The sequence below is a fragment of the Grammomys surdaster genome, unplaced genomic scaffold (genome assembly GCF_004785775.1).
Source record: "Grammomys surdaster isolate TR1022 unplaced genomic scaffold, NIH_TR_1.0 367, whole genome shotgun sequence".
NCBI lineage: Eukaryota > Metazoa > Chordata > Mammalia > Rodentia > Muridae > Grammomys > Grammomys surdaster.
The window spans coordinates 4,288,556-4,311,087 of record NW_021604786.1 but is presented as its reverse complement, the minus strand read 5'-3'; the positions used below and the strand labels follow the sequence as shown (position 1 = coordinate 4,311,087).

The 22,532-nt window shown below is 47.0% G+C and overlaps 1 protein-coding gene across 3 annotated transcripts in view; it reads left to right on the top strand.

Annotated features, from left to right (window-relative positions):
- Positions 1-22,532, top strand: part of Rhobtb1 (Rho related BTB domain containing 1) — a 123,584-nt gene that overhangs the window by 72,123 nt on the left and 28,929 nt on the right. For all 3 annotated transcript variants that reach the window (XM_028780297.1, XM_028780296.1, XM_028780298.1), the window contains 2 exons: positions 8,090-8,289; positions 8,862-8,965. In XM_028780297.1, the coding sequence (XP_028636130.1) occupies positions 8,098-8,289; positions 8,862-8,965 (296 nt within the window). In that variant the 5' untranslated portion in view covers positions 8,090-8,097. The remainder of the gene's footprint in view (positions 1-8,089; positions 8,290-8,861; positions 8,966-22,532) is intronic.

Below are 22,532 nucleotides of genomic sequence, written 5' to 3'. Positions count from 1 at the left end.
AGAGAGAGAGAGAGAGAGAGAGAGAGAGAGAGAGAGAGAGAGAGAGAAACTTACACATGTACATGCCATAGCTCCAGTGTAAATGTCAGAGTACAGGCTTCAAGAGTCTGCTCTTTCCTTTTACCACACGCGGCCCAGGAATTGAACTCGGGTCATCAGGCGTGGCAGCAAGCCCCCTTGACCCAGTGAGCCATCTCGCCAGCCCCATCTTTTAAGTTTATTTTTTAAGGCCTTTTTTTTTCTTCAGTGATGGCAACGTCAGTGTAGCTGATGTAGATGGTGTTTATCTCCATCGATGACTCGTCTCCCACACTGACCTTGGAGTTAAAAAAAAAAAAAAAAAGGAAAACATGGCCCTGCTATTATCATAGGACTCAAGTAAGGGCTTTGAGCAGATGTGTTTTTAAAAACTCCATTTGATTCCCAAGAGATGGCTCTGGGTTTCCCGGGACCCCGGAGGCCTCTAGAGAACATGTTATTTAATTATTTTTTTTTCTTTATTATTTTAAGTTCATCAAACTTAAAATATTGTAGATGGAGGTGACCATTCATTCTGCTGACTTAGATGGCTCTTATCCTAGAGATCCAGTCTGAGCAGCCTTGCCTGGAAGGTCTAGTCTGGCCCTGACTGCCCCTTCTCCCAGTGCTGAACCCATTCTCCAGTGCAGCCAGTATGTTCGTCTTATATCTAAATCAGCCCCAAGAGTTCAGCCTGGCACTCTGCAGAATGGAAGCTGAGCTGTCTGCTGTCACAATTGCACAACTTCCGGCATTTCCTGTCAGTACTAGAAAGTCCCCGATTGTTCTTCAGAACAGACTCCTCAAATACCAGAATCTTTGTTCTGCTGGTATTATTGCTAGCTGCAGACCCAAATGATTTCTTATGGGTTATTTGTTTCTCACAGGAAGAAATAGAGCCGGGAGCTTCAAAGTCTGCTTCCACACACGCTGCTCCCAGAAAAACAGTTTCAGGAGAGACAGAGGACGTAATGGCGAGATAGTGGTTGCTCCAAATTAATGAGGGAACCCACAGTGGAATGTCTTCAGTGATCCCCACACTCCCTCAGATCTGAATTTCTTAATGGTTAAAGGGTCTTGTGGCTTCATCGGAACCCACTATGTGATCATACACTGAGTTGCACCATTTGGAAGCAAACAGGCCCATCCTGGGGTTTCCCCCCAATATGGAATCATAGAGCCTAGACTCTCAGGTCATGAGGTTACAGTTTCTTGAGAGCCTGGTTTATAGGGAGAAATCAGGCACCACAGAAACCATCATATCAAGAGCTTAGGATGGGCAAGGCAACTGCCCTAGAAAGAGGAATGACTTGAGGTAGGTACCAGAGGGGAAAGAAAAAGAAAGAGAGAGAGAGAGAGAGAGAGAGAGAGATTCCAAAGAGGGGAACCTTGGATCAGAGGATGTTGCAGGATATTTGATCACACTGTGAACCCCAAGATTATGTTGTTTACTGGAAAACTCTGTTTCTAGTTGCAATGTGACTCAGCATTCTCCTCAGGCACACTCCTGTTATCCCTCAGGCTGGAAAACAGACGCACCCTTGTCCCACACCTTTAATCCCAAACAATGAAGGTGAAGTTAGTTTGTAGAAGGAAGCACTCACGTTTGAAAGTGATGTCTAAATGAGTGGCAGAGGGCAGAATAGCATATGCCCAAGTCTCACAAAAATGGAGCGGAAAAGAGAGGCTATTTAAGAGAGCTGTACAGGGGCTGGAGAGATGGCTCAGTGGTTAAGAGCACTGACTCTTCTACCAGAGGTCCTGAGTTCAATTCCCAGCAACCACATGGTGCCTCACAACCATCTGTAATGGGATCCTATAGATGCAAAATAAATAAGTCTTAAAAAGAAAGAGAGAAAACAATGCAGAGAGAAGAAAGGATGGCAGATTTACCAGCACTGTTGTACAGAGAAAGGTTGCAGAGAGAACAAGCTAGATACAGGGAAGACGGAAGGAGCCTAGAGAATGAGAAGGAGCCAGAAGAATAGAACAGATTGCCAGAGTTAGTTTGAGGTCAAACAGCAATTCAGGAGAAGCCGAGAGAAGCCAGATTGAATCAGTCAGCTTGGAGAGGAGTTTCAGCCAGAACAGCTGAGTTGACCAGCCAGGGTGGACCAGCTAAACTCCAGAGATGTAAATTACTGAGTAAATGAGGTGAGCATTTGGAAGGCGTAAGCTTCAACTAAGAAGAAATAAAAACTTAGACTACTGTTGCTCTAAGCATTTGTTAGTTGGGGTAAGGAGCAAAGTGGTTCACGGAAAAGAAGGGTAGTTGAAAGATCTTGTAGTTGGTGATGTCTGAAAACAGTTGTAAGGGCTAAATAGAACTTGACAGACAAGCAAGATGTGAGGGGAAAGGGGATAAGAAGGCATGAGACCTGTAAGATGTCCAGTCAGAGCCCAGTCTCATCCCATAGAGTGCTTAGAAGGCAGGGAAGACACTGGGAGGCTAAAGCATGCCGTGATAATGTCTGCTGATGCTGTAACAAACTACCAAACACGAGGTGACACACGCTAACCCACAAAGGCCTGAAGTAGGTGTCTTTCGGTTTAAAGCATTGTCAAGCTCTGTTCCTTCTAAAGGCTCCTGAAGAGAACAGCTCCTTATCCTTTCTGGTTTCCAGAGCTTCCCCCCCCCCCCGCCCACTCCCCGCCGCCCCCAGTGGCAGACGACTCCAATCCCAGTACTCAGGAGGCAGGGGCAGGCAGATCTCTTGAGTTTGAAGCCAGCCTGGTCTCCAGAGTGAGTTCCAGGACATCCAGAGCTATGCAGAGCAGTGCAGGGCTATACAGAGCGGTGCAGGGCTATGCAGAGATGTGTTGCACATTAACACATAGCTGAACTCTGGAGATGTGTCTCAAAATAATAAAACAAACAAAAACACACAGAGATTAGCTTGGGTTAAAAAACAAGCCACTTTAGTTCCTTCTGTAGCTCTAAGTGTTCCACACTAGGGAATAAAATAAAATACATCCAGAGGGACTAAGACATGGATGTCCAGTGCTGGTACTCTCCATATGATGTATGCCACGCAGGAAGCAGAGGGTGGTTGCCTTGAGAAAAGTTGTCACTGCCCACCAATGCTGTGCAGAAAAGATCCAGCATCCAAGAAAGGCCAAAAATTGCAAATTTATCCAATTTATATTGGTTGTCATCCTGACAGGTTTTAGAATCACCCTCTGAGCATGGCTGTTTATATGTAGATCAGGTTGAAAAGACCCACCTGAACACGTAGGCAGCCTCCATTCAATGGGCTGGAGTCTCAGGATAGAAAACAAAGTGAACTGAGGACCAGCATTCCTCTCCCTCCTCTTCTTCTTCCTCCTCCTCCTCCTCCTTCCCCTGACTCCCTCCCCCTCCTCCTCCTCCTCCTCAACTGTTGATAGAAGGACCAGCCCAGCTTTTGTCTCTTTCTCTCTCTCCTTGACTGCTGATACAATGTGTCCAGCTGCCCGCTGCGGTCCTGCCGGCTCCACCATGACTGATTAACCTCTTAAACTATGATTCAAAAGAAGCCCTTCCTTCCTTCCTTCCTTCCTTCTTTCTTTCCTTCCTTCCTTCCTTCCTTCCTTCCTTCCTTCCTTGAGATGATTTTTTTTTTGTGTCTGTTGTTGTTGCTGTTTTGGGTTTTTATTTGTTTGTTGTTGTTTTGTATGTTTCTGGTCAGGCATTCTGTCCCAGCAGTGGTCTTAGTGAAGGCATCAGAGTTCTGGCAGTTTTCATAACAAAAAAGTATATTCCTGGTAACTGCTGCAGGATAACAAGTCACCCCCAAGCCTGCTGTCTTTAGGACAATAAGGACCTGTTCTTTCTCAGGACGCCATTACTCCCAGCACATGCCCACCTACCCTGCTGCCTTCACCTAGCTCATTCACAAAACTCCTTCTACGTGAAGGGTCCGTGAAGCTGGAAGATCAGAGTAACCTTGGGGACAGTCGCTGCAGGCCTATTTGGATGGTTCTTGGGCTCAGTTAGGCTGGGCCAGCAGCCTTAGCTGGTGTCCTCGGGGCAGTGTCCCAGTAGCATGATTGTGGACCTGCAGGACCCTAGCGTATGAACTCGTTCCCCAGCAAGGCTAGCAAGTTCAAGAGGAAGGGAAATGGACTGCTCCTGCTGCTGGGGATGCTGTCGCTCTGCCTCATAGCATGAAGTACTGACTTTAAAGACAGTAATGTTGCACTGAGGGTTGCTCTCTGGCATTTGAGATGGAGGGGTAAGGTGTTCCTGGTGACAGCGGTACCCAAAACTCAGCCAAAGGGATGAATGGTTTGAGTGCACTAAGGACCATAGATCCTTGACTAAGGCTGGAGTATAGAGGAACTAATCCTCTGGATAGAGACCAGAGATGACGGCAAGCAGAGAGGAAAGTCTGGGATGACCACACCAATGACATGTTCTGGAGACCATGTGGACCATGACCACAGCACACAGGTCCATCTCACGAACAAGAGACACACAGCACCCAGAGCCACTTCCTTTAGTTCTTCAATCGCCAGCAACCCACCACTTCTGACATCCAGACAGAGTGGGTAGAGGCTTCGAGGTGTATTTTAGCCTCCTTGTCCTCCGAGTTTGTGCAATGACAAGGTCACCCAGGGTTTACATCTGCCGTTTCTGCCTTTCCTGTCTCCTCAGATATTTATCTAAAGGCAAAAGCATGCTCACACAGATGAGCAAGATTTACCACGGTGAAATATATTAACTCTGTCAAATGGATACTATCTATCACTCCCACTGAAAGTAAATAAAAATCAGAGAGCAAACCGTGATCACCCAGATGGTCCTGAGAACGCACTCAACCACGAACACATAGGTAGATATGAATAAACCGAAACCTGTTACAAGGAGAGAGGGGTAAAAAACGGCTTGTTTCTGCACCTGCTTCCAGGAACGGGTGTTTATCTGTAACTTGTGAGCAGCTGTTTTGCTGGGATACTGTCTCTCTGGCTGTAGTTTTGAATTCTTACAATACTTTTTGGCTTGTCATATACATAAGAAAGCTGTTCATTCTGAATGAAATATTCAGGGCGTTGGGCAGTTTGGAGGTGCTTACTGCAAACTCCACCCTGCTAATCATAACCACTCTCTCTTACCCATCATCCCCTCCTGTCTATAGGAATCAGGATACTTTGATCCTAAAGAGGTTTCTAGGATTAGAACCCCAGCAATGAGTGCTATCTTTACCTCTGACACCCACTGTTTTTTTTTTCTTTTAGAATTACATAAATAGATCCTAAAATTAAGGACAATCTTGGCAGTAAGAGCCCAGATATGAAACATAAAGGGTTTCTGACCACCTCAAAGACACATGTAAAAACCAACATGGTTCTTTATTTCACCATCATATTAGTGATCCACATGACTGGGGGTCTCCTCTTCAGCGTCAGCTATCAGAGTGAGTTTGCTAGCTGACAGGAAAAATCAATTCTATATTTTTTTTTAGTTTCCTGCCTTACTTGTCCCTAAATTCAAACATTCTTCCTATGTTGTCCCTAAATTCAAACATTCTTCTAAATTGTCTTCCAAAACAATCAAATCCCCCAGTAAAGACAGATTTTATTTTTCCCCTACCTCTTAGGGCGTTCAAGGCAATGTACCTTTCAATGTTACGGGGTTCCAAATGAAGCCAGTTTACAGTTTTGCCCCCAACACCCTTGGCAACTTCACCAGTACATTCTCAAACAAACACTTTCCGTTCTGATTCCTTTCAGATTCAGGTCAGCTACTCCTCATCTTGAGTTTACATTCCTCGGTCTCTAGTGAGTTATCCTTGAGTCAGTGCTTATGAAAATCTTTCCTTTGGGGTGATCTCTGTCAGGATTAAGTGTGTGGGTTTACCTCAGAGGTTGATATTGGCTTGTTGTCTGAAAGAACCCCGTCTTCCTCATCATGGAATCCCTGACCATACCCAGAACTTACACATCAATCTACTCAGCCCTCTCACTGAGTGTAGGAGATGGACTTTGCCACGATTCCCTCTGAACTGACAGAAAATAACAAGGCCCAGGAAGTAAACTCCACCCAGTCATAGGTGGAGGCAGGGAGGGGATGGATATCTGGAATTCAAAGTCATTCCATCTCAGGCACCAAGGTTCCACCCTCACCATATTGGTGACCAAGACACATGGCTCTTGATACTCTTATGGCAGCCATCGGGCGAATTTAACAATCTTATCTTTGGTCTCTAGACACAGGTGATAATCCCCAGGGGGTACTGAAGAATCACCCATCCAATGCCAAAAGCAAGCTTCTACCACATTTTTCTCTGTTAAACAAGGAAATAAAAATGCCATTGAATGTTAAGACAGAATCTTAGGGAGTACCGCACCCAGCTGATCATCAGAATTGGACTTCGTTTTTGTCCTCAAGATGTTTTGTTTGTTTATTTTAAAATATGGGCAGGTGGGGAATGGCTGTCTATTTTCAGCCTCCTGCTTCAATGCAAACAAGTCAAATCCTGACCCAAACCACACACCTGCCCCCTCAAAGCCTTCCTGAAAAGCCTTTCTCCAGCCTCAGGTTTCACAGCTGCTTCTGACAACACTGAGGTTGACAGACAGACAGACAGCACTTTCAGAACTTCTTCACCTTTAGGCCAGACCCAACTGTGAGACGACTATCTGTACATTGATGGACAGGCTCTATCTCTTGACTTTATCATGCAAAGAATGACTTTCTGCAAGTCAGTTGAATTCAGCTCTACTGGGTCTTGATTAGGTATAAGGCTCTTTCCTCTGAGGTTTCCTTTGGGGTTATTTTGTTGTTTTGTTTTTTTATTTTTTGTTTCAGTTTCGATTTGAGGGTTTGGTTTTGTTTTGTTGGTTATTTGTTTGTTTTTCACCACAGCTGGTAAAATAATTACCAGCTCTGAAAATAACCACATGACCAGTTGATTAGACTTCCTCAAAGGGCCAGTTACAACTCACAGAAATCTGACAGCCTCCTGCCCACAGTCAGCTGCTCTCCTCTGTGTGGAGGAGCCTGGCTCCGGAAAATGTAGCTGTAAGTAACAGCGGCGTGTCTTCTTCTTTATGTCTCTTCTTCTTTCTCCTGAGACTCCACTCTTCTGGTTTGTTCCTATGTTTTGTTTCATTGAGGCAGGCCTGATATTGGTACATAGCCCAGGCTAGCCCTGAGCTTACACTCCTCCTCCCTTAACCCAACAAAAACCAGAGTTATGAGCTACCACACTGGGTCTGCAACTGTCTCTTCACATACTCACCCACACATGCACACACACGCATGCACATGTATGCACACGCATGCACATGTACACACACGCACTCATATACTCATATGCAAGCACACACACTGGTATTTCAGGAAAGTCTCAAGCACTTTGTCTTCCTGGTAGTGTCTACCTTCAACCTGTGCTCCAGATTCCTTGATAGAAACTCTGAAGGGAAGGGAATGCTTTTTTGCTTTTTTGCTTTTTTTTTTTTTTTTTTATAGCTAGCTCTGGTGAGCTCCCTTGAGAATCCACTGTTGTTTGTCTATACAGTCACCATAAACAGTGAGTGAATGGACTCGAGTTAATTTCATTAGCAAGTCATAATCCAACCCAGAGCTTCACGTCGGGCAAGGTCTTCGGTTTTTGCTTTGGTTTTTCTCTTAGTCACTGTAGCCTTTATGAACGTGCATATGACTCCCCAATGCCAGACATTGGGTAGTTTAAAAGATTGTGCCCAGACAAATGACTGTATTTCTTGGGCAACCAAGGCCCAGTGTCAAAGCTGACCCTTACAGGTGACCAGGATCGAGAGCTGCCCAACATGTTGTGGCTACCACTTATGACTGCGAGCCAACAGTTGCCTGGGACGGGTCTGCAGTAGGCAGGTTATGTTTAGAGAAAAGCAAGGAGAAAATAACACGTTCGCCGGAATAAACTGTCCAGGGTCAAAATAACAGTGTGGTGTTTTTGTTCTAGTGTGAGATATAAAAAGAAAGCTTGAGTTTCGCTTCCAAACTTCTTGCCTGTGCCCGGGCACCTCCAAGGACGTGGCTGGACCGTTGTGGGTTGCTGTGGAAAACCTTGGCCTCTCTAACGTGGCATCCACCGTCCTCTTACAGAGCTTTAAATGGACTCTGACATGGACTACGAACGACCCAACGTGGAGACCATCAAGTGTGTGGTCGTGGGCGACAACGCCGTGGGAAAGACGCGCCTCATCTGTGCCCGGGCCTGCAACACCACCCTGACGCAATACCAGCTACTGGCCACCCATGTGCCCACCGTGTGGGCCATTGATCAGTACCGTGTCTGCCAGGAGGTAAGACACAACAGGTTTCTCCTCAGCTACACAGCCAGTCCTGGGTCATCCTGAGCTTCTTGAGATCCCGCCTCCTCAAGGACAAAAAAAGCTAAAACAAATACTAATTTGCCTGTGATGGTGGCACAGACCTCCAAACCCAGTGCTCAGGAAACTGAGGCACGAGGATGGAGAATTTTAAGGCCAGCTTGGGCTAAAGAAAAGCAAGGAAGGAAGGAAGGAAGGAAGGGACAAAATTTTAAAAGAATACTTTGGCCATCACTGTTTGCTCTTTATTAACCTGATTCAAATAAATAAGGCAGGTAATTATATTGTGTATTTAAAGCAAAAATGACCTGCTTGGTGCCGGGAGGGTGGGGGGAGCAAAGGACAAACTTGAGGGCATGGCTGTGGTACAGCAAAGGAGGTTTGAGTCATGTGACAGACGGTGAATTAGGAGTTGTCTTGTGTCCCACCAGACGGTGGAAGGCCCCAAGGGGATGCCCCTGCAGGAAGAACACTTGAGCATATCCCTCCCTCCCTCCCTCCCTCCGACTCTCCCGTCTCATGCTCTTCCTTTCTGCCTCCTACAGGTCCTGGAGCGGTCCAGGGATGTTGTTGATGAAGTAAGCATCTCCCTCAGGCTTTGGGACACTTTTGGAGATCACCACAAAGACAGGCGGTTCGCATACGGCAGGTAAAACAAGGCCGGGGCATGGGTGGTTACAGGAGGTTTCCTTTCCCTATTCAGAGAAGGTCAGATCATGCAGCCTTGCGATTTGCTGGGCTCCGGGCTGTGCCTAGGAAAGGAATAAGCGGTGTTTCCTGGTGAGGAGAACAAACTTTTCCTCGTAAAGTGGAAAGTCCAGTTTCGAAACCCCGAGCTAGCCAAGCTGGGAGGTTGGTGAGACAAGTATCTGTCTGGTCCCCCAGTTCAGACTCACATTACTGTTTGCCTTCATCCATGGTGATGACTTTCTTTTAGAACATGTTACCTGAAAACACTTATTTCAATTTGAAGGTCACTCATGAAAGAAAGAAAAGCATCCGAGAAGCCTTTCTTGGGGCATGATTCCAAAATGAAGGGAAACATTCATGTCTGGGTTGATTTTTTGGGGGGTGTTTTGGTTTGGTTTGGTTCCTTTGTTTTGTCTTGTTTTGTTTCTTTTCACTCAAAGAGAAAAGGAAAAACTCAGTAAAGGGAAGATAAACCCGGAAGGAAACTTACATGGGTAGGAACAAAATCAGAATGCCTTCGGCTGACAGTCAGCACCGCCTTAGTCACCATGGCCCAGTACAGGCTCTCTGAGAACTCTTACAGAGTTCCTGTGGAGGGCGGTTCCTAATCCTCCTCTATCTAAATTGGCCTGCGCCATTTCTGTTAGACTGGGGTAGCATTGTTCCGCTGTCCTTCCCTCACATCCAACGCCATGTGACCACAGAGAGCCAGATTACACACTCCCACCTAGTGATAAAAGATAAACATTCCGGAAGCTTCCCCACTCGGCACCCCTGGAAGGTCCCCGACAAGCCACTCCCACAAGGGCGGAGCTTTGCTCTGCCTCCGGCGACATGAGACAGGTCGCCTTGGTTTGGAGGTGCTGTGTAGCCTCTCCATGTGTAGTCAAGAGCAGCAGACAGCAGTTGGTGGACTGGGGATTCTTTCCATTTCTTTTGTTTCCTTTCTGAATTGCGTTAATTAATTTATAATTAATTTGTTTTGCTGTGTATATGCATACAACAGGATATGGATGTCAGGAGACAATTTGCTTGGCTTGAATGTCTCTTCCCACTCTGGGGGGCAGGGGGGGTGTGCAAACGTCACACTCTGGTCATGGGACGAGGCCTCAAGTGCCTTTAGCAACTGAGCCATTTTCTGTTGTCATTTCTTTCCTGAGACAGAGACCCACTTTTTAGGCCATGTTGGCCTTGAATGCTCCATCCCCCTGCCTCAGCCTCCTGAGTACTGGGACTACAGGCCTGCTAACTTTTTTGGTGTGTCTAAAATAATGGGTTAGACTGTTGGAAGCATCTACTTCGATCCTGGGAAGTTCATATGGTTGCGGGGAGGGGCAGAGAATCTGAGATTTACACCAGTTCAAGGAGACTTCAAAAAAGCAGGGCGGAGAAGCAAGCATAATTTCTCACCAAGTTTGTTCTTTGATAAGTTCGTACATGTACTTATGAGGTGTTCTGACTACCCTCCACCCCACAGGCTCTCTTACACTCTCCAATTCCTGTCAACTTCCCTCCTTAATATTCTTTCCCAGTACCCGGCTTGTTGGTTAGTTTTGTAACGCACTGAGTTTAGCCAGGGCCGCCTAGTTTACCACATGTAGGTCAGCACATGGGGAGCGAGGCCACCACTCTGTATCTGACTCCAGTGCAGGCCTGGCTCCCTGTACATGTGCGGGGACATGCATGTTACCACATGCCATATGGAGGTTTGGGGGAGTCGGCTCTCTCTTCTTTTCCTACCTGGGTCCTGGAGTGAGCTCAGGTCATCAGGCTTAGAGGTAAGAAGGGTTTTTACTGGCTGAGTTGCCTCTGTAGCCCAGCCCTCTCTTCTATTTCCGGCCTGTCCTCAGAAATGAGCTGTAACATTTAGACTATCCACAGTATCAATGTCTTTGGGGGGGCTTGCTTGGAGGAAGGGGCGAGAGCCATCCCATGACACTTCATTCACCTCAGCATTTCAAGTAGTCTTCCCTCTCTCTTCACGGCCAAAAATCATGATTTTAATCCCCCCCCTCCCTAGCAGAATGTTTCAATCTAGTAGCTGGCAAGGTAGACGGCTTTCCTTGAATATCCTAGGGGTTTTTATTGTTTGGGTTTGGTTCGGTTTGAGTTTGGGGTGTTTTGTTTTATTTTGTTTTGTTTTTCTTTTCCCACTAATGTTTAATATAATGTTATCTCAAGGGTTTTCTTTTCCATTCTGTTTTGTTTGGGGGGGTGGGGTTCTTTTTTGGTTTGGTTTTGGTTTTTTTGGTCTCACATTGTTCTACACACACACACACACACACACACACACACAAAGAACAAATAGACCCTACTGCACTCACCAAACACACGGGGCTATAACTATGGTCTTAAAGAAGCATCAGTTGGAAATGAAGTCTTTGAAGAAAGGAAGGGTGGGCACAGCTGGTGTGAAGGACTTTTAGACTCCCAGTCCTAAGAAAGTACCTGTGCAGGAAGAGGCACAGGATACGCTCAGTGAGGTATCCGGGTAGACCAGCCCCACTCAGATGCATGTTTGTGTTTGAGACAACGTGGTGCGTGGCCCGCTAAGCAGAAGTTATATGGCGTTGACAAAAGCTGCTTTGCTCTCATGAGACTTTGACTGCCCCACAACCTCACAGGGGTACAGTGGGCCTTGTCCTGCCTGCCTGACAGAGCTAGGGTAGCCTGTCCTCTCACTCCCAACAAAGCAAGCTGCTCTTTCCCCGGGCCTCAATGGCTCAGGGGGGGTCCATTGCTCTGAGCATATTAAAGTTCTGTCACCTGCACCCTGTTCCCACTGAAATGGAAACAGGAACCACACCTGTTTGGGCTCTTGGTTCCTGTGAGGGACCTTCCTGCTGCCTGCCTGGTTTTATCTTGTATTTCCTCAGTCCCTACCCATGCCCACAGCCTACAGACCTGCTGCCACAGACCCCACTCACTGCAGGAAAGACTTAGAACCTAGAAAACTACCCCTACCCCATCTCTGCCACCAGTATCTCCAGGAAATGCTTAAAATGTGATGCCATATTGATTCGGTGCTCAGAAAACTAAACTCTGTGGGAGAACATTTTGACCCTCTCTATTCTGTGGAGAGCTTCGGCCAACTCTCTCTGTTGCTATAAGAGAGCCATTTAACTTCAGAGTGGCTTCCCTCTTTAGTTCTATTTGTGGAAGAGAAAGCATAATTGCAACTTCAACTAATCACTTTGGTGTGGACGCCTACTTTGGCGTAGTGTGTGCCTGTGCGCACGTGCACACAATCGAATGTATGTATGTGTACAACATGAGCACAAGCACTCAGAAATCAGAAGGGGGTGTTGGATCCACTGGAACAGGAGCTCCAGATTGCTGTGAGCAGAGAACCAAACCCAGGTCCCTCTGTATAAGAAGACGTGTTCCTGTGCACTGAACCATTCATATCTTGGTCCCTAAACCTGTTTGTTTTGTTTGGTTTGGTTTTGCTTTTACTTACTTTTTTTTTTTTTTTTTTTTTTTTACTGCACTTGGTATGAGCCGCAGTTGAACAGGATAAGCAACTGCCATAAACTTTGAGGCACTTAGTCTACATGCCGAGGCATTTGGAACCTTGTTAAAATAATTGATTGCATTCCCGGAATGACAGTGAGAGAAACCAGACTCATGTCAGGATGCCTCGGAGACCTCAGTTCTGGCTTTCTCTGCTTCTCAACACACACGAAGCTCACATGTTACCCCCTCCAGTCCTCCCTGCGCAGAAGGGGTCTGGTTTCTAGAACAATCCAGCAGGTCTAATAGGAATCCATGGCAGGCAGCTGGCCAACTTGAATCTGAAAACTTTCTGAACATGGTTTAACTGTACACAGAAGGTCACTGCTCTCTCTGTGGCTTCCTGTTTAACCCTATGCCCGCCCCCACGTTGCCAACTAGAAAAGATAGTGCCAGTGCATCAACGGTCTTCCTAGATCTCAGACAATATGGCATCTCTGCCAACATCAGGTAACCCATCCCTGGGGGAACCCTAGGCAGCAAATGGTCTCCACCCCACTGGTGAGGAACTGCCCTAGCTCCCAGTCCTGAGTCTCAAAGGGCAGTCCTGACTGCAGCTCTCCAGGACTCAGGCCTCCCACTGCCTCTCCTATATCAAGACACTTCCATCTCATTTAAACAGGATGCAGCTGAAAAACCACACCACCTTGGAGAGCAAAGTTTCTATTTTTTCTTCCATATTTGTGCAATTGTTGACTGGCATTGTTGCCCATGGTTTGCCTTCTGGCTCCTCCACCCTCAGGAAGGCAAGCCACCCATCCCAGCACAACAGCTGATGGGGTCTTCCTCCCACCTCCCAAGCACCATCCACTTTTGGGTGAACTTTTAAGGCTTGTCTCTGGATCTTTTCAAAAGTCAAGAACAAAACCATACATAGTAACCATGACTGTCACCAGCCGTTCTTTTCTTGGCAATGAAGAGCCTCTTAAAGGGATAGCACTCATCTCTGAGAATGGCAGGTCACCCTTTGACGCCGCTGGGCACCTGAAAAGGTCGGCAAATGGGATGAGTTGAGCCTTTAGGAGGGCACATGGGATGCTCCATCTCTCCCCTCCAAGCCAAGCACGTGGAAGTAACTGCAGATGTCTCTGTTTCCTTGGCTGATCTGCCCCGGGGTCAGGCAATGCTAAAATTCTGTGATGCTAAAGGTGTCGGGGACAACTTCAGCACAAGCTGAGCAGCCCCAGATATCTGAGCTCCTGCCCACCGCCCTCCATATCCTATCCAGCCTTGTTGTCATGGTGACCCTGCGAAGTAAGCTCTTTTCACAGTTGAGGAAGCAGCAACAGGAAGGGCCAAGGTCAAGCAGCTGCAACAGAGCTGAGTTTTCCTTCCTGGTCTGGCAAACTGTAAAGCCCACATCCCGCCACACCCCCGTCCTTCGTGGCTCACTGCGTGGCTAGGTGGCAGGCTCACTGGCCGCTTCCTCTTGGCCTCTATGTCTCCCACTGTCTGTGTAAACAATGAAAACCAGCATTCTCCAGTCTCTCCAAGCTGGGATGCTCCAGGGCTTCATGTAGTCCCCTTAACCAGAGGCAGATAATCTGACTCTTTGTGTGTATCCTGAAGCAGCCAATGGTGAACACACTGAAATCTTTAAATGTGTGTGTGTGTGTGTGTGTGTGTGTGTGTGGTGTGCATAAATGTGAGTACATATATATGTATGTGTGTGTGTCTGTGTGGTGTGCATAAATGTACATATATATGTGTGTGGTGTGCATAAATGTGTGTATATATATATATATATACATACATATGTGCGTGGTATGCATAAATGTATACATATGTGTGTGTGTATGGTGTGCATAAATGTATATGTATATACATATATATGTGTGTGGTGTGCATAAATATGTATGTGTGTATGTGCACCTGTGTGCAGATGCATGTGCACCTGGCTGTGCATACTGGACATTTGCACATGGAGGCCTGAGAGTGGTGTTGGGAAGTCCAGTCCGTCATTTTCAGCTGACTCTTCGAGGCAGGGTCTCTCTGTCAGATCCAGAGTTTACCAACACAGCTAAGCTCCCCAGCCAATTTACACTAGGGATCCCGGGTCTCTGCTGGGATTACCATCAAGCGACCACACCCATGTGGCATTTACATGGGTTCTGGGTGTCAGTACTCCATCCTCCATGCTTTTATGACAAGCGTTTTAACCACCTGACCCATCTTCCCAGCTCTCGAGAAGTGGTAACTCTGGGTAACTGGGGAGGGGGGGTGGGTTTTTTTTCCTCCAAAACAGTTAACTGCACAATTTAGAACCGCCATAATTGCCCCCCTCCCCGGCAGTTCTGCGCATTCTTTACAGTCTAATTGGGTTCGTTTATGGCATGCTGCACTTCTATACAGATTTCTCGCAGGCTCTGTTTGCCCCTACAAGGAGTACAGTGTGTGTGTTTTAAATAACATGAATCAGAGCTGTGGTTTCTGGGTGTCTGTTTAGATGAGATGGCTTAGGTTTCCTGTTAAAAGTCCATGAAATCAGATATGGCTTGAATACACTCAGTTTCCAGTGCCTCATGGAGGCTCTTTAAAATATTCAAGACTCTGTTAGCCCAGTGTTTGTGTCTTTGCCCAAGCTTATGGCCAATAGCAAGAGAAATGGAAGAAACAACGGACGCATCTGTTGGAAGAGTCTTCTGAGTTCGCCTGTCCTGTCCGGGAACATTCTGAGTGATTTCAGTGTGACAAACAGCCCGTTTTACCGCAGATATGTCAGGAGAAGGTTGGCGGAGGTCAGCACAAGACAAAGTGAATGAGTACCTTAGGCTGGAAATGTGAATCGTTTTAGGGACAAAGCCACCCTTAGCTTGCCTTATTCTTTCTTTGCCTCAGGTTTCTGTGGTTCTGCTACTGATCTGGCCTTTGTTTAAAATGTAGATGCCTTATTGACTGTGGGTTTATTTTATTTTATTTTTTTAAAATATCACTCATCTGGGTTGCTGAGTATTTTGGTTCTTCCCTTAATTTTGTACCCAAACACTGGTGATCTGTGTTTTTCTCCAGTCCCTAGCCCTGATAGCAAGCTTTACAAACAGACACCGGATAGCAAAGGGGAAGCTATATGGAACATCACCCAGAGCATCCTTCCCTCATGGTTGTACCAAGGGGTCTATTAAGTTATTACAGCTAGTGCCCTGAAGGCACCGGGTCCTCTAGCTCCTGTAACACAAGCATCTGAACTCTTGCTGTGGCCTGAGAACAAGACCCCGGGTCTGTGAACCCAGACCTCAGTGTGGTGCTTCTTCTAAAGTGAGTTTTGAGGTGAAAAAAACCAGCCAGTGCTGGCCAGTTCTTGGGTGATCATGAAGCAGGTAGCCCTCAGTCACAGGTATGTCATCGTTCTCCAAGAACTGTGACCTCATTCTTTCCCAAGCCTCACAGAAGGAAAAGACGAGAATGAGAACTTCTAGCGAGTGGGCACAGAGTACCAAAGCGCAGATACTGTGTGACTCCATAGAAGTCTCCACACTATGAGCTGGTTGCTTAGGGAAGATGGATTGGTTCTATCTTTCACTGCTGAGACGAACAAGTGGACAAGAGCAGCTCGAGGAAGGGAGAGGTTTCTTTTGGCTCACGCGGTTCAACAAGAGATGCAGCCCGCCCAGTGGGGAACTGTGGGAGCATCAGGTGGCTGCTAACATTGCATCCGCAGTCAGGAAGCTGAGGGCAAATAGGAAGTTGCCCCCCTACAGACCCTCAAGCCCCACCCCCAGTGACCCACTTCCTCCACCTCAAGCTCCACCCCCAGTGTCCCACTTCCTCCACCTTAAGCCCCACTCTCCAGTGACCCACTTCCACACTCAGATGCTCCTTCTCCTTCCAAAATAACCTCACCCTCTGGGGACCCATTGATCGAACAAATACACCTGGGAGACTCGGTTCACATCCAAACCACAAGAAGCCGAGTAGATTACCAAATTCCACAAAGAAACTCAGGCGTAATGAAGGAGTTATCTTTAATAATCACGATCACAGTTTCAAGGGGAGTAGAGGTGTCGGAACCGACCAAATTAAATGTACGACAGATGAATATTGAAAGGTTAACGTATTTCAACTTTATCTCCATAAAGTTTAAGATGGGAGGGGGGGAAGGGAGACCTTAAGCCTCCGGAGCTGAAAGGGGATTTACAGACTCTCAAAGCTAAGGACGGGGACCACCTTCTTCCCGTCACACAGAACCATTCCGGTCCTCGTCTCCCAGACTGAGAGCTCCCAGCTCAGAGGCTTGCTACCTGGTCACGGGGACCATGCTTACCCTGTGTTCATGTTCCCCTCTTCCCTGAGGTTTGTCTCTCTGGGCACCCCTGACAGTGAGATAGAAAACACTCAGTTCCGTGAGAGGTTTCCATCTGTCCTGTCTTCCACAGCTGTCTGCTCACGACTTGGAGCATGTAGCAGAAACCTGGGGTGTGTGTTAGAGAGAACTGTGGGGTCTAACCAGCTGCCTTGTAGTGAGAACCAGGGGGTAAAGCTGAGGAATAGGGTGCACCATTTGCCTGTCTTTCCATCCCGGGTCTCATCTTCTCCTTAGAGCTTCATCTTTCTCTAGACAAACAAACCATGTCACCAGAACTTGCCTCTCCTTGCTGTTTAAATTAGCTATCATCATGGTCTTCGAGAATACTCTTAAATAGAGGATTATTTGTATCAATATAGCTGACTTTCCAATTAAAGGTCACTTCTTTTCTGGGTGTCAGTTCCCTGAGTTTTGTTAGAATAATTTCTACTACGGTTGTCAAGGTCCAAATGAGCAGAGATAACGGTCTCGTGGCCAGGAAGGCTGTCACCCGGTAGCTTGGCCAGTAAAGTAGCTAGAGCCAAGGGAAGCCCCAAGAGTGTCACAGTCAGGATGCTGAGTGATAGGCAGAGAGAACTGTGAACTTTTTTTTTTCCTTTACTAACTGCAAGCTTTACAAAGAGGGTCAAATTTGCAACACTAACTTTGTTTTGTTTTTTGTTTTTTTGTTGTTGTTTTTTGAGACAGAGTTTCTCTGAATAGCCCAGACTGTCCTGGAACTCACTCTGTAGACCAGGCTGGCCTCGAACTCAGAAATCTGCCTGCCTCTGCCTCCCAAGTGCTGGGATTAAAGGCGTGTGCCACCACTGCCTGGCACTAACTTTTCAAAATGGAGTAAGCAGAATTAAAAAAAAACAAAAGCCCACCAATTTTGGGTTACTCTGTTTTGGGGTTTTCTAGTGAAGAAATAGATTCCAGGCCACAGTGCTTTTTCTCTCGTAGCTGGGTCAAAGGCAGGAGACTGTTGAATAAACTCTGTGGTCAGTCATTCTAGAAACTACGTCTTTCAGAAACGACAGACCATAGGACACAGCTGTGAGCCAAAGGGAATGTCATCTCCCCCTTACCGACTGCCACCCACAAGGTATTTTTCTGGGTGGAATTTAAAGACATGTCCATTATTTGTCTAGTTGGTCCTGTCTGCTACAAACAAACAAACAAACAAAAGTTCTCGGATATTCTTCTTGGTAAGTTGAACAACCTATTAGCAACTCTTAATACCATTCGAACATTCCTAAAGTGAGCCAGGAACTGTTACACTCTTCCCTTCAAACCTCTGCCCCAGCCCAGGAAACTACACAGAGGACATGTTTCTAGGCTGCAGGAAGGGAAATAAAACAGAGAAAATAAGAATTGTCTCTTAAATCTACCCTACTGGCTTCAGACTCATTTAGTTGATATGTATGTGTCTGTGTATGTATCTGTGTCTATGTATGTTTGTGTGTGCCTGTCTGTGGGGCGTGTGTATATTTTGTGTATATGTCTGTGGTGTGTGTGTCTGTGTATATTTGTGTGTGCCTGTCTGTGGTGTATGTGTTTTGTGTGTCTGTCTGTCTGTCTCTGGTGTGTGTGTGTGTGTATGTCTCAATGTGTGTGTCTGTGTATATTTGTGTGTGCCTGTCAGTGATAATGTATGCGTATTGTATGTCTGTGGTGTGTATGTATGTTTTGTGTGTCTGTCTATCTGTCTGTGGTATGTGTATATGTCTATCTCTATGTGTCTGTGTATACTTGTGTGTGCCTGTCTGTGCATATTTGTGTGTGCCTGTCTGTGTGTGTCATATGTCATGTCTGTCTGTCTGTCTATGGCGTGTGTGTGTATTTAAAAGCAAGATGGTCTTTGTAATCGAGGGCATCCCTGAGCCTTAGTCTAGTCGTAGTCTCATAGAATTAACCCCAAAAGCAACCTACTCCCTTTCTTTACATTTCTTTGGCTTTTGGAGAGAATCTCACTCCTGGAAGAGAATCCCGCAGCCATTGTTCCTCCTGAGGAGTTAGGAAAGCAGCCAACGGATTTTTACGATGAATTCAAATAATTTTTAAGAAAGCATATTAACTGGCTAACCTCTGTTCATGTCCCCAAGACATCCCGTGGCGGGCTTCCAGGAACAATAGTCTGAAGAATGGTAACGACTCACATTCTGTTTTCATTCCTTACAAAAACTCCAGCCGATCCCCTGCCTGACTTCATTTAGCCTAGTTTCGTTGCTTTGAGGCTCGAAGTCTGCAGACATCTGTGTACCCCTAGCGTTGTGTTCTTGGGTCCCTCACAGGCCTTTTAATGAGACCGATCTAGTGAACACGGTGTGGGGGGGAACCTGAAAATGGGCTAGCTCCTGGTACTGTGGACAGTTAGCGGTACACTATATTATAACAGTGCTGTGGTAAGCTTCCTGAGTAAAAGCCAGACATGTTTTTGTGCCACCTGGTCCCATCCTGGACCTGGCCATTCAAGCCCTGTTGGCACAACTTTCTGCAGGTTGTCCCCCAAGCTACCTGCACTGTGCTCTTCTCCCAAGGCCAAGCAAGGATATTATCACCCATCTTGGGTTCTGTCTCTTCTCTGGTCCCCTGATTTCTGCTTGAACTTTTCCTTCCTGACCCCCTGACCCTTGGCCACTCTACCAGTTTAATCAGATAACATCCTAACAGTGACATCAGCTCATTCAATTAGAAATTATAGCATGACATTCCACTCAGAAACTCACCCAGGAGCCCACCAGCTCGGGAAAAAGCCAATGCTACCCACCCCCAAGAGTCCTCCCACCTCAGCCTCTCTGTGGTTCGGCTTCCTCTCTGTCTTCCTCCTCCCCACTGTACACCAGCTAAGTGCCTCTTCCCTCAGGGAAGCATCCGAGGCAAGCCTGCCTTGGGGCCTGGTCTTTGCACTAGCTGTGGCTTTGAACTCTTCTGTCCCCACAGTGACATGTCTGGCCCCTCCCTTCCTTCAGTTATTACTGGATCGTCAGTCCCAGAGAGGTCCTCCCCAGAGGTCTCACCTCCAGCAGCCCTGCCCATCCCTACCCACGCCCCCCCTCCCCGCCCCCTTTCTTTGTTCTGTGTTCTGATTGGCTCTTTACCTAGCGTCCAATTCTCTGTTTCTAGCTGTGACTATCCTCCCCTGGGCAGGCATGATAAAAGATAGACAGCCAGGACAGTTGTTCCCAGTGTCTCCAAGACAGCCTGGTATGCAGTGGGCTGTCACTGCTATGTAGGTGACTGCCCACAGAGACAGGATGAGGCACAGAGCTAGCCCCGTGGACCTCACAGACTCAAGAGGATTGCTGAGAAGTCTGGGCAGAAATCTCTTTCCCATTATGCTCAGAAAAGGTGTCTGGCTGACAGTTCTGCCTCCTAAAGAGTCCTGGCCATTAATCCCAGAGACCTCCCACCGAGCATTGCCAGGGATATTGAGGATTTCCTGGATCTGCTACTGATCTTACAGTTTCTCTGGGTTTTAGCTTTGAGGAAAAGTAACGAAGACCGAAGACCGGAGAACAAACAAGTTGAGAGACGCTGTCGCTTCGGCTTCCCTCCCCCTGCCAATCAAAGGGGGTGGGATGGAGTTGTTGTGTCTGTTTGTTTGTTTGTCAGCCAGGCATTAAGTGAGGCTGTTGAGACCATTTGTTGTGATAGGCTGATGGGTTTTCACTCAACTTCACCTTCCTTCTGCTTCTGGTAATGACTACATGAAGTGTAAGATCGCTCTGTAGAACAAGTCATGGGGGGAAGGGACGGGCGCGGGAGGGGGGAGGGCGGGGGGGGGGGAAGAGGGAGGTCTGATCAGTAGTAGCTGCGGCAGAACTACTTAACAGAACTATTGTTACTGACAGAAAGTAACTTAAAAGAGGAAGGGTCTGTTTGGGCTCACAGTTTGGAGACACAGCCCCCCACCAGCAGCTTTGCAGCTCAAACTGTGGTGACAAGAATGTCCACAGTCATTCAGAGAGAGCGACAGAGAGAGATGAATGCTGGTGCTAGGTTTCTCAGGTTTATTTAGTTTGAGGCCCCAGCCCCCATCTGTGTCAGGGTGGGTGTCCCACCCCCACCCCCTAGTTAAACTCAGAGACCTGCCCTTGTAAATCCTCATTAGTGATCGAGATTAATGGTGATAATAGGCACCGCTTTGGTTGGTATGGCCATTGAGTGCTGTACCATTTGTACTAGTGTGGAGGAACCGGCCATCTTTGAAACTCTACTGTTGTCTGCAGTCCCTGGTAACCCCTCAGTGGGCTGTGGATGCTACTTGCCCCCACTCTTAAGAGCATGCCTTGTTTTAGCCAGATTTCTGTTGGGTGGAGGGAGCCAGATTTAACACTGTCACTTCCTGGTAAAACTGCATTTACAAATCTTGGAAGAAGTAGCTGCGCATGCTAATTGCTCCCAAATCTGGATATATTTCAGGATGTTTTGACAGTTTCCCCCCACATAACATCTGTACTTAAAGAAGCCTCACTGCTCTTGGTAAAGTATTGGCTTGATTTCTCCGCTCACATCCGGGGTCCTGCATGGTTCAGCCCTGCTCTCCCCAGAACTCCCAACCAGGCGCTCCCCCACCCCCCAACAGGCCTGTCCATCCTCCATAAGTTCGAGCTTCCCCAGCCATCCATCTCCAGCCCGGTCGTGTGCACCATCTTTGACAACTCCCTCCACATCTCATATACCCAGGCTGCTCCCCTACTAAAACCCAGAGCCACATGCTCCAACCCTCCTCCATGTTCCCTGCGCTGTTTCAATGTGTCTGTTTGCATAACACTGTCAAAGTTTAATGCATGAGAGGTGTGTGGTCCATGTGAATGGGTTGCAAACGTTTCTGGACAGAACTTACCTCAGTTATCAGCAGGGAACAGAGCTCAAAGGCCCATGAGTGAGGGTCATAATCTCCTTGGTTGAGTCTTAGCTAGAGGCAGACTACTGTACACTGGAAAGAAAGCCTGTTTGGCTATGACTATGACCCCTACCTGTGTAAAGATCACATTACGGGTGTCCCTCCTAGAAAAGTTACGTAGGTAGAGGCAATGGTAGCTGATACTGAACACAGAATAAGTCTCCAGAAAATGTATGGACAATTAAAAAGATTATGGTCCAATACAGCACTTAGCGAAATATCACATGGAGCTTCTTCTAAATTCCTGTTAGTCTTGCAGAAGATCCACCCTGAGCTAAGCACACTAGAGCATGTGGCCACCCTACTCCCTACATTCTGGAGACCAGGTGGAATACGTTTGTGTTTGCCTTGCCTGTCAAATTGATCTGACGTGAGACAATTGGAAGGAGTTTTCCTTCACTTAACCGGATAAGGAAACCCAGGCCCAGAGCCCCCTCAGTGTGGTAGCCCCCTCAGTGTGATGGGCCCAGCAGAGATGGGGGATCCTCTGTGACAGGAAAGGACTTAGAAATTATATTCCTAACAGTCACTGCCTTTAAGCTTCTGGTAGCTTCTCTAGTTTGTTCCCACTACTTCCCTGTACTTATAAAAACAGCTTTTGAGACCACTGGTAAGTCTGGCTCCAGAGAAGCTATGTGGAAAGGATAGCTTTTCTCAGATTTCTTGAATTCTTCAACAAAGATTAGCCCAGGCCCTGCATGCACACTTTACCCAGGCATCTCTTAGCAATCCTTCACATGCTAGCTTTGGCCAGTGTTTCCACCAAAAGAGAACTGAAAGAAAGAAAGAAAGAAAGAAAGAAAGAAAGAAAGAAAGAAAGAA